Source organism: Ornithorhynchus anatinus, chromosome 5, assembly GCF_004115215.2.
Source record: "Ornithorhynchus anatinus isolate Pmale09 chromosome 5, mOrnAna1.pri.v4, whole genome shotgun sequence".
Lineage (NCBI taxonomy): Eukaryota > Metazoa > Chordata > Mammalia > Monotremata > Ornithorhynchidae > Ornithorhynchus > Ornithorhynchus anatinus.
Window position 1 is genome coordinate 7,611,049 of NC_041732.1, and position 14,661 is coordinate 7,625,709.

General features: G+C 42.1%; 1 protein-coding gene across 1 annotated transcript in view; it reads left to right on the top strand.

The window, feature by feature from the left end:
- Window positions 1-14,661, top strand: part of MAP2K5 (mitogen-activated protein kinase kinase 5) — a 238,924-nt gene that overhangs the window by 27,669 nt on the left and 196,594 nt on the right. Inside the window, 2 exon segments of the mRNA XM_029066218.2 lie at window positions 7,246-7,278; window positions 7,281-7,317. Of these exon segments, the coding sequence (XP_028922051.1) occupies window positions 7,246-7,278; window positions 7,281-7,317 (70 nt within the window).

Below are 14,661 nucleotides of genomic sequence, written 5' to 3' on the forward strand. Positions count from 1 at the left end.
CAGCAGTGTGGCCTAGTGAAAAAAACAAGAGTCTAGGTGTCAGAAGACCCAGGTTCTAATCCTGGCTCTGCCACTCATCTGCTGTGTGACCTTGAGCAAGGCACTTCACTCTTCTGTGCCTCAGTTTCTGTAAAATGTGAGATGAAATGCTACTCCCTGCTACTTAGACTGCGAGCCTCATGTGGAACAGTTTGACCCCAGCTCTAGTGCTTGGCACATAGTAAGCACTTAACAATTGCTTTAAAAGAACAGCAAAAAACAATAGATCCTGTCCAAGCAGTTTTTATATAAATAGTATTCCTCAGAACATAATTACTGCACCAGTGACATTACTAAGAGGAAGAAAAGGCCCTCAATTTCAGCCAGCAAGGAGGAAATACCACCTCCCATTAGTACAAAATTCTTCGGGATTTTGAGAAGACAAGAGCCCCTCTGCCCCCCTCCAAGGAATAAGAGTAATTTCGAAATTATTTTTTCTTCTCGAGCCTGCAGAACCTGTAGAAACAACTTGACAGTATACAATAATTCCTGAAGGGGGGAGGGATTTTGTCTTATTCCTCGCTTTACAAGGACAGCATAAACTAAGCCCTCAAATTCCATTGTTAACGATGAGCAGACAACGTAGTTTCAAGACAACAGCTTCATGGCTCATGTCCAGATTATTTAGATTTTGTTTGTTCTGACTTCCAAGGCTTGGTACTTCAGAAATCAATTTTCGTTTTCATTTTAAGACCTTAAAATGAGGAGATGACTTGATTTTCTCTTCCATTTAATGGATGATCTGTGATTTGTAATTGAACCCTGCTGTTCCAGGCCTCCAGATCTTTTCCATGGCGATTTTTCCTTGGGCAGAACCTGCCAAAATAATTTGTAGAATTATGCTGTGAAAATTTGAATTAGGTTCATTAAAAATTGGAAGGTTGTTGATTAATCTCAATACAGAAACCAAAGGAAAACTGTTCTTGTTATCCCTTGTTGAATCCGGCCCTCTGTTTCAAATTAATTAGATTTTTGGATAACTCTGCTAAACTTTGTCACATCCTTATTAAAATTGTTTAAGGATTTTGAAGAACATCTCAGAGGGACCCTGAAACTAATCTGAGACTGGTTCAAAAGGTTCCATTAGCAGCCATGAAACTGATTAATCTTACACTCGGTTAGTTTATTGATTATTGCTGCAATTACTCCATGTAACTGACTGTGTAAGGAATTCAACTAGGAAAGGAATTTTATAATTGTCGCTGCTAAACTTATTCTGAGGAAAGGCCTTTATATTGCTGTTCAAAATTATTTTTCTGTGACTAGATGCATTAAAGAGCTAGCCAGGTTGTACAAAATGTCATCTAAAAGGTAAAAGGATCAACATAATTCTCTCTCCAACATGAACTGAACCGATTTAGGACAAAAGAAGCAGTGTGGCTTAGTGGAAGGAGCCTGAGCATCAGAGAACTGGGTTCTAATCCTGGCTCCTGCCACTAGCCTGCTCTGTGACCTTGGGCAAGTCACTTAATTTCTCTGTGCTTCAGTTTCCTCCTCTCTAAAAAATGGGGATTTAATACCATCCTCAGTAGACTGTGAACCCTTGTGGGGCAGGGGTTCTGCCGATCTGATTCATTTGTATTGACCCCCCGCGCTTGGTACAGAGCTTGGCACATAGTATTTAACAAAAACCCCCAATTTTTGTTCATTATTATTAACAGATAAAAAGACAGAAAACCCTGTTGAGGTCCCTGCTGTTGTTAATGTAAGAGCATTTCTTCACCTTTGTTCAGATTAATGGTTTAGAAAGTCCAGTTTTGGAGTATAATTGGTTTTAGCCTAATTTCAGAATAGGGCAGACTTTCAGGGGGAGAGACTGTGAACAAAGAAAGGAGAAAATGAAAGCATTGGGATTCACGAAGAGGTAAGGCAGAGGAAGGGAGAGAAAGTAGCCGAGTCAGGGGGAGATTCTATTTGTGTCCAGCACAGAATGTGTATTTTTTTTCTTTGAGGCAAATGGTGATAATAATAATTATGGTATTTGTTAAGCGCTTACTATTTGCAAAGCACTGTTCTAAGCGCTGCGATCGATTCAAGGTAATTTAGTTAATGGATTTAATTCGTGGGCGTTGTTGGCCCAATCTGAGATTTGAGATCATTGAAAGTGTAATCAAGTGCCAGATTTCAGTGGAAGAAAATCCCCGTTGTCAAGGAGGAACATAATGAGTCAAACATTTTTTTTTTTTTAAATGGTATTTGTTAAGTGTTTACAGTGTGCCAGGCACTGTATTAAGCATTGGAGTAAATCCAAACAAATCAGGTTGGACACAGTCTCTATCCCACATGGGAATCACAGTCTTAATCCCCATTTTACAGATGAGGTAACTGAGGCACAGAGAGTTTGAAGCGACTTGCCCCAAAGTCACATAGCAGATAAGTGGCGGAGCCGGGATTAGAACCAGGTCCTTCTGACTCCGAGGCCCTTGCTCTGTCCCCTAGGCCACGCTGCTTCTCTGTTCTGCAGAGAACAAGTTGGTTCTTTGCTTCTGCGCCGTTAGAAAAATGAACAAATAGCCTTTTTTAGGAAATGTTGCCCAACCAGATCATCATCATCAAGGGTATTTGAGTGCTTACTGTAAGTCCGTCAAAGGGCAGGGACTGTCTCTATCTGTTACTGATTTGTACATTCCAAGCGCTTAGTACAGTGCTCTGCACATAGTAAGCGCTCAATAAATACTATTGAATGAATGAATGCAGAGCACTGCAGTAAGTACTTGGGAGGATACAATACAGCAGAGTTGCAGACTCGTTCCTGCCCATGACGAGCTTTACAGTCTCGAAAGGGAGACAGTTGTTAATATGAATAATTTGAAAATGCATCATTTACAAGTACGCACATAAGTGCTGTGGGGCTGAGGATGGGGCGAGTACCAAATGCCCAAAGGTCACAACGATCCAAATGCAACCGGATGAAGACCACGTAAGAAAACAGATGTGGCAGATACCACTAAGAGAATAAAGACACTTAGAGATTGCTTAAAAAAAAAAAATTTAACACTCCAGAATGTTGGCTTGCTGGCAGTTTCCCATTGATTTGGCAAAGATCTAAAATGAAAGGGAGAATAAATAAAGTAAGAAAACAGGTCAATTTCATGCCATGCAGGGTTTTATAGTAGGAAAAGAAATGCACTGCACCTGTTTTGACCTTTACATTTGAGGTTATTTGTTTTCAAACTTGACCCAAGCGCCGTTTTCAGACAACTCCGTAATTAATGTGTTAAATAAAGCATAAAGATATTTTATTTGCATCGTATTTTGGAAGGGGGGAGCGTTGTGAAGTATTACCCCGAAATGACCGATTTGGACATAGCAGTTAATTAAAGAAAAGCATTAAGTATGGGGCAGGGCTCCGCCGTTGTCTTGTATCGGTATAAAAAGGCAGTAATTTTTTTGACAGTCACTGATTGGAAAGTTGCTTGCAGCCTTCTGGAAGCAAGGGGTACATGCTGCGGATCAATAACTGGCAAATTTTCCATTAAAAAGAATACCTGAGCAATGTTTCAAATAGCCACTGGCATCTTAATTTTCCATGGAAACCTCAAACACTCATGTGCAGAGGACAAGTCATTTTCGGACAATTTTTCCAGACTACTTGTTAACAGTTATTGCTGTCCCAAAAGGTTGACAGCTTACATGATTGATATTTCATTTACTTGTCATCACTGTTTGAGTAATGGAGAACGCTGTATTCCTGTGGTCTTAAGGAACGCAGTCTCCCGAAAAGCATTTGCCTCCGGTATATATTCTGGAGAGGAAGTAGGGCACCTTTGCACTGGGTGTGTAGGAGCTTTTAGGCTCTGGAACATGGAAGCATATTTCCTTTTTGCCTTGGCTTCACCAGAGACGTTCAAAACCTTCGCCTTTGTCGTATTTCTTCTTGGTCAGAGGAACTTATTTCTTGGGGCTCCGAGGCCCTGTTATTTCGGAAAAATCACTCTGTCGTTCACCATAACTACCCTGTGCATGTAATCACAAGCAAAGCATATTTGGTGAGATTCTTTGATAATATCAGCAATTAGTGAATCGACATAAAGTTAACTTGTATGTATTTAGTATCAAGTAGTGGCCGAGAAAGGGGGAGCGGGGTTTTAAATAACATTTTTAAGGTAATATTTTTCCGTGTTTGCTCCTTCATAATAGTAGTAATTGTGGTATTTGTTGAGTGCTCACTATATGCCAGGCCCTATACTAAGCGCTGGGCTGGATGCAAGTGAATGGAGTTAGACACAGTCCCTGTTCCTCGTAGGGCTTTAATCCCCATTTTACAGACGAGGTCACTGAGGCCGAGAGAAGTGAAATGACTTGCCCCAAGACCACAGAGCGGACAAGTGGCAAGCTGAGATTAGAACCCATGACCACCTTAACACCGATGCCCGGGCTCTATCCACTACACCAGGCTGCTTCTCTGAAAATGAGGACTCTGGTAGGACTCGAGTCACAACCTTTGAAATCCGACCAGCAGGTTAAAAGTCCAATACGCTCTCCATTGCACCAGAGATCCAAATGCCTGTAAATCATCTAAAATCATCTAATCAGCAGATTTCTTCCTCCATAATAGTAATAATTATGGTATTTATTAAGCACTTTCTTTGTGCCAGTCACTGTGCTAAGCTCTGGGGTGGATACAAACAATTATTAACAATCATCGCCTTGATTCTATTAGTTGCCCATTGGGTTTTTACGAGATGTTCTTCCCCTCGACTCTATTGCCATTGTTCCTTGTCTGTCCAATCTCCCCGATTAGACCGTAAGCCCGTCAAACGGCAGGGACTGTCCTTCTATCTGTTGCCCTGACTTGTTCATCCCAAGCGCTAGTACAGTGCTCTGCACATAGTAAGCGCTCAATAAATACTATTGAATGAATGAATGAATACAAACAAACCAGGTTGGATAGCGTCTGTCTCTCATAGGGCTTCATAATCTTAATCCCCATTTTACAGTTGAGGTAACTGAGGTACAGAGAAGTAAAGTGGCTTGCCCAAGGACAACAGCGAGCAATTGGCAGATTAGAAACCCAGGTTCTCTGACTTCCAGCCAGACAAGTGCTCTTTCCACTAGGCCATATTTCTTTTCAGGGAATTTTTTTTATGATATTTAAACATTTTCTATCTGTAAATACTGGGATAGGTACAAGTTGGCGGACACAAATTCCTGTCCCACATGGGACTTCCAGTCTAAGTAGGAGGGTGAACGGGCATTTAATCCCCATTTTTGCAAATGAGGGAACTGGGGCCCAGAGAAATTAAGTGACTTGCCCAAGGGTCACGCAGCAAGCAATGTGGCAGATCCAGGATTAGAACCCCAGGTCCTCTGATACCGAGGCCCGTGCTCTTCCACTAGGGCCGTGCTGCTTCTCCATGTCCATCGTTAGCAGATTTGAAAGAGGACGTAGGGCCTCTTTGTGGATAAATCACACAAAATCTACCCAACATGGGACTTCGTGAGGGCAAGACAAGTGGAATGAACTGTCTAATTAAAAAAAACCCTTAAAAAACTATTGAATAGTTACACCAGGGTCATGAAAAATGTGTAATTTACAACTTCCTTTTTGAGTGCATTCGGCAGGGATTCTTGAGGGAAAATTGGTCGACAATCCAAAATACGCGAAAGGTACAGGCATATCCCACATTGCAGACCACCCGGGCTTACGTCCTATGCTGTTGGTTTCAGTTGCCCCAACCCTGATGAAATAGCAAACCACTGCTAAATCCTTTGGCTCCTGTTCCCTTGTTCCTTCCAACTCATTCCCCAATTGTTTTTCTTCCCCTTCCCGCTGCACCCTAATAAGTAATAATAATAATGATAGTATTACGTTAAACATTTACTATGTGCCAGGCACTGTACTAAACGCTAGGGTGGATACAAGCAAACTGGGTTCGACCCAATCCCCTCTCACATAGGGCTCACAGCCTCGATCCTCATTTTTACAGATTAGATGACTGAGACGCAGAGAAGTGAAGCGATTGGCCAAGGTCCACACAGCAGACAAGCGGTGGAGCCGGGATTAGAACCCGTGACCTTCTGACTCCAGGCCCCGTGCTATACGCCCAAGTTCATCCCCATGCCTCGTGTTTTTTTCCTCAACCAAACCTACGTGGTGCCAGCTCCCACTGTCACAGACTGAACATGCAACACTGCCCCCCACAAACCCAGCGGAGCCCCTTTCTCCTTCCCATTTGTAACCCTGTCTCGTTGCCCTAACGCCAGCAATGGGAACGGGGGAAGGCAGGATGGAAGCATTACGTGTTTGCTGCGTCATCGCCTCTCACCTTCCCTTCTCGTTCACAGCTTGTTTATCTCCCCATTAGAAGGTAAGCTCCTTGAGGGCGAAGGAATGTATCATTCCTTTAGTCTGTATTGTCCAAGGATTTTAGCGCGGTGCACTCGACGAAAGCTCATCATCGACCACAAGGGGCGCGCGTGTAATGTTTGCAGCGAAAGCCTGTTTGCTACCATCAAGGCCAAACAAAGAAAAATATAGCGGGTCACTGGGGCCGAACCAAGGGCGGAACTGGGTTTTAGATACCACTTCCGTGGGTCAGTGGGCAAGCATAGGTCACAGTATCATCGTGTTTTCTAGGAACGTGACCCCAATGTTTAAAGGGGTATTACCGTGTAGATATTTTGAGCTTGAGAGTTTGCAATTATTACTTAATTTTTGTCTCCTGGCAACCTGTAGCAACTTGTTCGTCAGTGCGTCGGGCGATTCTTCCGTGTCGCACTCATGTATGCATTTAAAAATAGAGATGTATCTACCGCACACTTAACGTTCATCTTCATTTAACGGCGTAAGGGAAAATCCCATGTGTTCGGCGTGTGCATCTTTATTTACAAAATGCAAAAAAAGGTGAATTTTCAAGAAAGCAATCTGAGAAATTGCTTTAAAAAAAGCGTTTTATAGCATCTTTAAAACGTGGCATTCTAAAACACTTTACCAGAATCACATCCCCAGCTAAAAACCTTAATCAACGTTTTGCTTTTAAAGATAAATTAACCATTCCATCTGGAGTAGACACATTGGACCGGCTTCCAACCGTCCACATTCACCCATTGCCATTTGGGATGGGCCAGTAGGGGAAAAAAGTATCCTCAAGGCTGAATATGTACAACAGCAATTTCAAAAAGTACTCGAATTAAACAACCCATAAGTATCCATTCCAATATTCATACATTACTGAGTAATCTCCTTCTGTAATCTCTTTGCAGTATTATTCCACAGTAATGGAACAGCAAGTAAAGTGGAGCAGTTAATAGAGCCTTTGCAGATATTTCCAAGAGGTAATGTTTAACCATTCTAATCAACAATGATTATTTCAGTAAACTGCTTCATCAACAGTTATGCTTTTCAAAGGTTTAAATGCACATACATGATGTTTAACTCCTAATTTTAAAAAAAAGGAAGTATTCATTATTGTGGGGATTGCAAGTATATTATAGTTATGGCAGATAAAAATCTCATTTGCTAGAGTAAATTAAACTAACTAGATTGCATTTTGTTTTCAAATCCACATTTATGGATGCCTAAACTCCTTATTGGAGGAGTTTGCATTCAGACTCAACGTGGCTGAATAATTCTGAACGTTGACAAAAGCATAACGATGAATTCTGCCGTTATTACCCGAAGTGTGTTTTTAGCCAGTGTTAGATGTAGGATTAAATGGTTCTAAATGTGAAAATTCATGAAATTATAGAGATTTTGGTGGCCATTTCAGCAGGGTGGTGCATTGGTGGACTTGATTTCGGGACCTTGAACGTACTCAAGGAACTGATTGTCTTAGAGAGCACAGTTGCATCGCTCTGGACTGGGAGCTCGTTGTGGGCAGGGCATGTGTCTGCCCAATCTGTTGTAGTCTCCTAAGCGCTTAATACTGTGCCCTGCACCCAGTAAACACTCAATAAATACCACCTGATCAATTGATGCCCCTGTTGGGGCCCAGAGCGCTCCAGGGGTGACGCCCATCCGTTCATTCAGTCAAATTTATCGAGCGTTTACTGCGTGTGGAGCACTTTACCAAAGCATTTTAAGAGAGAACAATGTAACAATAAACAGACACGTTCTCTGCCCACAGTGAGCTTACAGTCTAGAGGAAGAAAGAGACATTAATAGAAATACATAAATTTCAGGTAAGGACCTAAGTGCCGAAGGGCTGGGCGGGAAGATGAAGTGCCCAGGAGAGTTACATGGCACCAGACCCATTTCCGGTTTAAGTAACAGCAGCATACCGGCAATGGGGGGCTGGAAGGCCATGAGCCCCAGACTCCACTGTTTTACACTGCCCACGTTAGCCCGCTATCATGCTGGTGTATCAAAGGCCAGCCTCAAATACACTCCACCGACAACTGCAAGCCTCCCACTCGGGCCTCCAACGCATACATCCTCCAAGAGGCCTTCCCTGATCAAGGCCTTCCTTTCCTCTTCTCCCATGCGCTTCTGCTGCACCTTGAATCGCTTCCCTTTGTTCTCTCTCCCCACCGCATTTAATGTACATATCCGTAATTTATTTCTTTAATGTCTGTTTCCCCCGCTTTGGCCTGTAAGCTCACTGTGGGCAGGAAATATGCCTGTTTAGTGTTGTATTGTACTCCCTCTCCCAAGTGCTTAGTAAAGTGCTCTCCAGAAACGAAGCGCTCAATAAATACGATGAAGGAATGATTTAATTAATTCATCGATCAATCGCCAGGTCAACCGGAAGTGAACCGGATTGGGGTTGTCATTAGTAATAGCAAAATGAAAAATAGCCCAGGGTCATTCCCATTTGGCTTAAATGCCTAGTCTTACGAAAGTCAGCCAGTCGGATTTATTGAGCGCTTACTGTGTGCAGAGCACTGTACTAGCTCCTGGGAGCAATACGATCCCGCAAAAAGTAGACACATTCCGTGGCTCCATCGAGCTTTACAATCTGGGCGGGGGATAGACATTAATAGAAATAAATAAATTCCAGTTATGGGACATAAGTGCTATGGTTTAGGTGGGAAGGTGAGTGTTGTTTATGCCCAGACAAACATACCACATTGAAGGAACCTGGACGTATGCAGAATTTTCTTATAACTTGAATTATGGCTAACAAGCCTGGTTTAATTACACATATCCACTCATTCATGTAGATGTATCAATTCCAGCCATTGATGAAATGGAAAACGTTTAAATTCTCCCAAGTAATCTTCCAGCAATAAATTAATTGAAATAATTAAAAATTAAATTCATCCTAGTTAACTGATACGGTACAAATAATCATAGTATGAGTTTTCCAATTAAACATTCGAGACTTTCATTACTTGTAACTCTCTGGAAGTTTGAATTGGGGCAATTAACCAACAGGAGCCTCATACTAACAAGATCTCAAAAGAAAAACTTGCTGGCTCCAAGGAGAGGAGACCTGGATTCAGAAAAAAAAATATGAGGCTTTAATGTATCCTACAGGACACGACAGTGATTCTCAAAATGCGCAGTGGCCCGATGCAGGAAGGTGTCTTTTTTACTCAAAGCTTTCCTCAAGTAAAAGTTGTTGTCAACCTATAGATCTCCACCATTCCTGCTCCACTTTATGACCATTCTCTTAAGTGATACAATGAGCCTTGATAGTCGTGAAGAATTCTGTATCACTGCTTTGGATTTCATTTCATATTTGGTTTCAGCCTGTTTTAAATCATACTTTCTTTGTTTTGTCAAAGGACCTGTGAGCTCACGCTTATTTGTCAGTTTGGAGGTCAGATTGACATAATAGAAAAGATGGGCCCTAAAAGAAGTCGTCTAACCATCTACTTGCCTCCAGGCAATCCCTCAGTGAAACTTGAGAAATTTGAGGATTCAGTCCTAATTATCAACAATCAATAATTTATTTCTCAGATTGACCTAGTCTTTAAATTATTGTAATCATGTGGACATTTGGCTAATTGTCTACTGTTGAGTTAAAGATGTTCATTTAAAGTGACCAGATGTGCGGAGAATGCTGTATTTCTCAACTGAGACCATCATATGAGTTTTCTGAATTCCTAAAAAATTTAACCATATACAGTCAGTCTATATAACCATAAAGGTTACCCCCAATTCTTGAGGAATCTTGAGTGAAGGAAAATTTGTAATAGTTCAACTTTGTTCTGTACCTCACGCAAGCATATAACTTTTCCTTCCGACATCCTCATCACATTCTACCCCTTGACAGATGCATGTTGTCAGAAGAACATTCACAAATTCTTAAAGCATTCTATCCGAAATGTGTTGTAAAAATACACACTGTAGGAGAACTCACTGTAACCCTGGAATCACCCCAGCCGTCAAAATGTTAATTGGCTTTGTTTACATCAATTATATTTGTTTCGACACCTCTACCAGACCCTCTTTGCAATTATTATTAGTTTCTTCTTCTTGCTGTTATCAACATTAGGCAAGTAGCCTGGTGCTTAAGCATTTTAATTGTCACCACTGAACCAAGTGCTTTCCATTGAGCCTCCTCTCAGTGGTTAGTACAGAGCTCTGCATACCGTAGGCATTCAGTAAGTCCAGTTTTTTATATTTTTAATGTGGATCCAGAGAAAGTTGTCAAGCATGGCTTGGTTACGTGCAGAGTTAAAACTGCTTTTTTGAGATGCAGCCTACTCCACCAAAGTCCTATATTACAAAACAAAACAAATTAAAGAAAAGCTCTTCTCTCCAAAATAAAACTTCAGTCCATACAACATAATATATAACTCACATACATGGACCAATCACTGATTTTCCTTCCATAACTGTTAACTACCATCTGAGATAACCTTCTCTTGGGTAGCATGCCCGGCCTGAACAATTGAAGTTCACTATTCAGGCAAAACCCTTATGATCCCCCCAGATTTCCTACCTCTATACACTCAAATATCAACCAATCTCTTCATCCAGTTTGATATTGGAAACCACTTTGAAATCTCTTCTGTATGTTTACTGCTACCAACTTCCCAGACAGAACACATTTAGTTGTAGCTTTTTCCAGTAATAAGCTGTTTTTCTCCTGCTTTTCTCCACCATAGTTCCAGCCTACCTTTCATTCACAGAAATAGGAATGCAGTTCTGAAGATCTAACCGATCAATCAGTGGTATTTATTGAGTGCTTACTCTGTGCAGATCACTGCATTGAGCACTTGGGGAAAGTTGGTAGACACGTTCATGCCCACGGTGAGCTTACAGTCTACAGAGGGAGACGGACATTAATATAAATAATTTAAAGATATGTACATAAGTGCTCTGGGGCTGAGGGTGGGATGATTCCAAATGCTCAAAGATCACAGATTCAAATGCCCAGGTGATGCAGAAGGGAGAGGGAGCCCGGGGAAAGGAGAAGATAATCGGGTAGGTGTCTTGGAGGTATTTTCAGTGGAATGTCAGAGTCTTTTTGTTTCACAGTAGCAACACGACCATTGGCCAAATCACTCAGTAATGCTATCTGTTGAGCACTTCCTGTGGTGCAGAGCACTCTACTAAGTGCTTGGGGAGAATGTAGTGCAACAGAGTTAGGCAGACACGGTCCTTGCCCATAATGAGTTTACATTCTAGCCAGTGTCACCGTTATTGTGATTTTTAAAGAAGTTAATGTCCTGGTTTGTTGACCAATATCTGAAAGGATTGTCTCTGGTTTAAGGCAAATGACTCCTCAGTTGTAAAAGGAATCCTCAGCTCCTGAAGATAATAGTACCATAATTCACTCGCATGATTGCTGCCATTGCAAAATCCTCCCCACTCCACCCCCACACTTTCACCCCACTGAAGAAATAAGAATGATTTTTTTTTTAAAGTAGCGATAGCACATACCCACATTGCGATAAGAAGAGGAGATGGGTCAGAATGAACTAAAGCCCAAATAAAAGCTCATGATACAGGAGAATTTCTTCTCTGAAACATGTGTGTGCACCAGGGTAGAGAAAGGGGTGTCAGAATGCTAAAAAACGGCCACTGATTAAGCAGGGTGATAGGGGTGTTTCTTCTTGGAACAGGGAATGTTCTGCATAAGGTAGAGGAGAAGGGATGGGAGTTACTGTAATTCAGTGAGTGCCTATTTTATGCAGCTACTGGGAGAATGTGATAGAAATAAGACGCAGTCGCAAATTGCCCTCTTTTCCTTCTTTCCTCCTTTTTGCTCTCCTTTCTTCTTGCTCTCCTTTTCACTATACTTTAATGCTCCACGTAATAACCCTTCTCCTGTTGGGGGTAAGGAAAAAAGTGAGACAATTGTATGAGTAAATATAGAATATGTAGAACCACTAGCCCTGTGCAGCCCGTTCCCCACAACACCCATGAGTGGGGCCGACAGGATTAGGTGATTGACAGAAAAAACAAACGATCAAGAGGCTGTGATTTTTCCCTTGACCAATCAGCTGGTGAGTGGCTCAGGCACAATTTAATCCTGAAAGAACGCTGCATTCAAGTGGCGTGGTCCCATAGGTGAAAATCCTTGGGTAGGAAGAAGAAAGGAAAAAATCACCTGAAAATTCTCAACACATTCAGCCCTCTCCCAAATCCACCAGTGCATGATTGTTTTGGAGGAAGAAACAATAAATTAAAAACATGCAATGCAAGTTAAATCTTATTTAACATAATCGTGTTCTTGGAAGATGTAATGGAAATCAGTGTCACGTCACTCGAGTCATGAAGAACAAAAAATTTGTTTGGAAAGGACTCAGTCATTTTATCAAAAAATCCTATTTTTCACCAGCATTTTGAGCCTTCCACCAATCAATCAGGCCTCTTTGTACTTAAAATGGATAATGAGACTCTTAAGGTCTCATTAAGAGCAGCGTGGTGTGGAGGATGGTGACCAGGCCTGGGAATCAGAAAGGTCACGAGTCCCAAATCCCACCCTGCCACATTTCTGCTGTGTGATTCCTTGGACAAGTCATTTCACTTCTCTGTGCCTCAGTTTCCTCATCTGCAAAAATGGGGGTTGAGACTGTGAGCCCCAAGTGGACAACTTGACTTGCTTCTATCCACCCCAGCAACTTAGTACAGTGCCTGGCACATAGTGCTTAGTAAATATCATTATTATTTATTATCATTCAGGTAACTCCCTCACCTTGTCCATATGTTTGTGTACCTCGGGGTCTTTTTTCCTGCCTTTTCTCTAGGGTGTTTTCCTGTGTGTGTCGCTGTGAGTTTTCTCTCTCCTCGGTGTGGGTTTGTTTTATCCCCGTGTCAGATCTGAACTTTGCCTTGCCTTCTTGGTGCCTGTGCTTATCTTTCATCAACCCTCTCCTTAAACTTGAGAAGGAAACAGGAAATGCCGACTTTCCCTAAAGCTACTGAGTCCTCAGCCCACAATTCCTGCAGGAACAAACAACAGGGAACTGAGATTCTTGTGAGTAACAATGTAGAGCAAACATTTCTCCCATGAAATCACAATTCACGTTCTGTCTGAGGACTTTGGGCCCCATGTGGGACAGGGACTGGATCCAATCTGCCCATTTTGCATCGACCCTAGCCCTAGTACTGCTCTGCACACAGTAAGGGCTCAATAAGTATCATCGACAGATTAATACGATGCTCGGCACATAGGTGCTCAAACAATGCCACAATTATTATTATGAACAGAGGGCTAAAAAGGAATCCACATTTTAAGGACAGTGCTCATTTACCTCAATAGGGGAGGGATAAAAAGGCAGTAGCTTTCTATTGAAATGATGCCCTGTGAATTGCATATTCATAGTTCTACTCTAGGTTTAAACTATCACAAACTGTCACTTTAAACTGAAGGCCTGAACTCTAATCGTCTAGCTTTTTTTGTTGTACCCATGGAAATTCATTGTCATCCCCAATTCAAACAGGGTAACATTACATAATTGGGGCTTAGCACCTCATGAAAAAGAGGTTAGTACGAAAGAGTCCTAAACCCTAGAAGGTAACTTGAAAGAGGGACCCTGACCGTCTCAGAGTAAATCCTGTAGAAAACTCATAGCAAAATAAAAATGGCTCCAAGGCTGGCAATAGAAAAACTGCTGAAATGGTAGTTGAGAGTTGCACAATTTCTCTAAGCCTCGTTTGTTTTTTAAAAGGTATTAAAGAGCTTACATGTGGCAGGCACCGTAATCATGATGATGGTATTTGTTAAGCGCTTGCTATGTACCAAGCACTGTTCTAAGCACTGGGGTAGATACAGGGTTATCAGGTTGTCCCAGGTGGGGCTCACAGTCTTAATCCCCATTTTACAGATGAGGTAACGGAGGCACAGAGAAGTAAAGTGACTTGCCGGGGCCACCCAGCAGACAAGTGGCGGGCAGGATTAGAACCCTTGTCCTCTGACTCCCAAGCTCGTGCTTTTGCCACTAAGCCACACTGCTTCTCAACATACTAGGCGTTGGGTAGATACAAGCTAGTCAGGTTGGACTCAGGTCCATGTCCCTCCATGAGGCTCATAGTCACAGCCCATTTTACAGATGAGGTTAACTGAATGATGATAGTTGTTAAGAGCTTACTTCGTGCCCAAGGCACTGTTCTAAGCGCTTGGGTAGATAATAAGAATAACCAGGTTGTCCCACGTGGGGCTCCCGGTCTTCATCCCCATTTTACAGATGAGGTAACTGAGGCACAGAAGAGTTAAGTGACTTGCCAAGGTCACTGGCAGACAAGTGGCAGAGCCAGGATTAGAACCTGGTCTTCTGAAT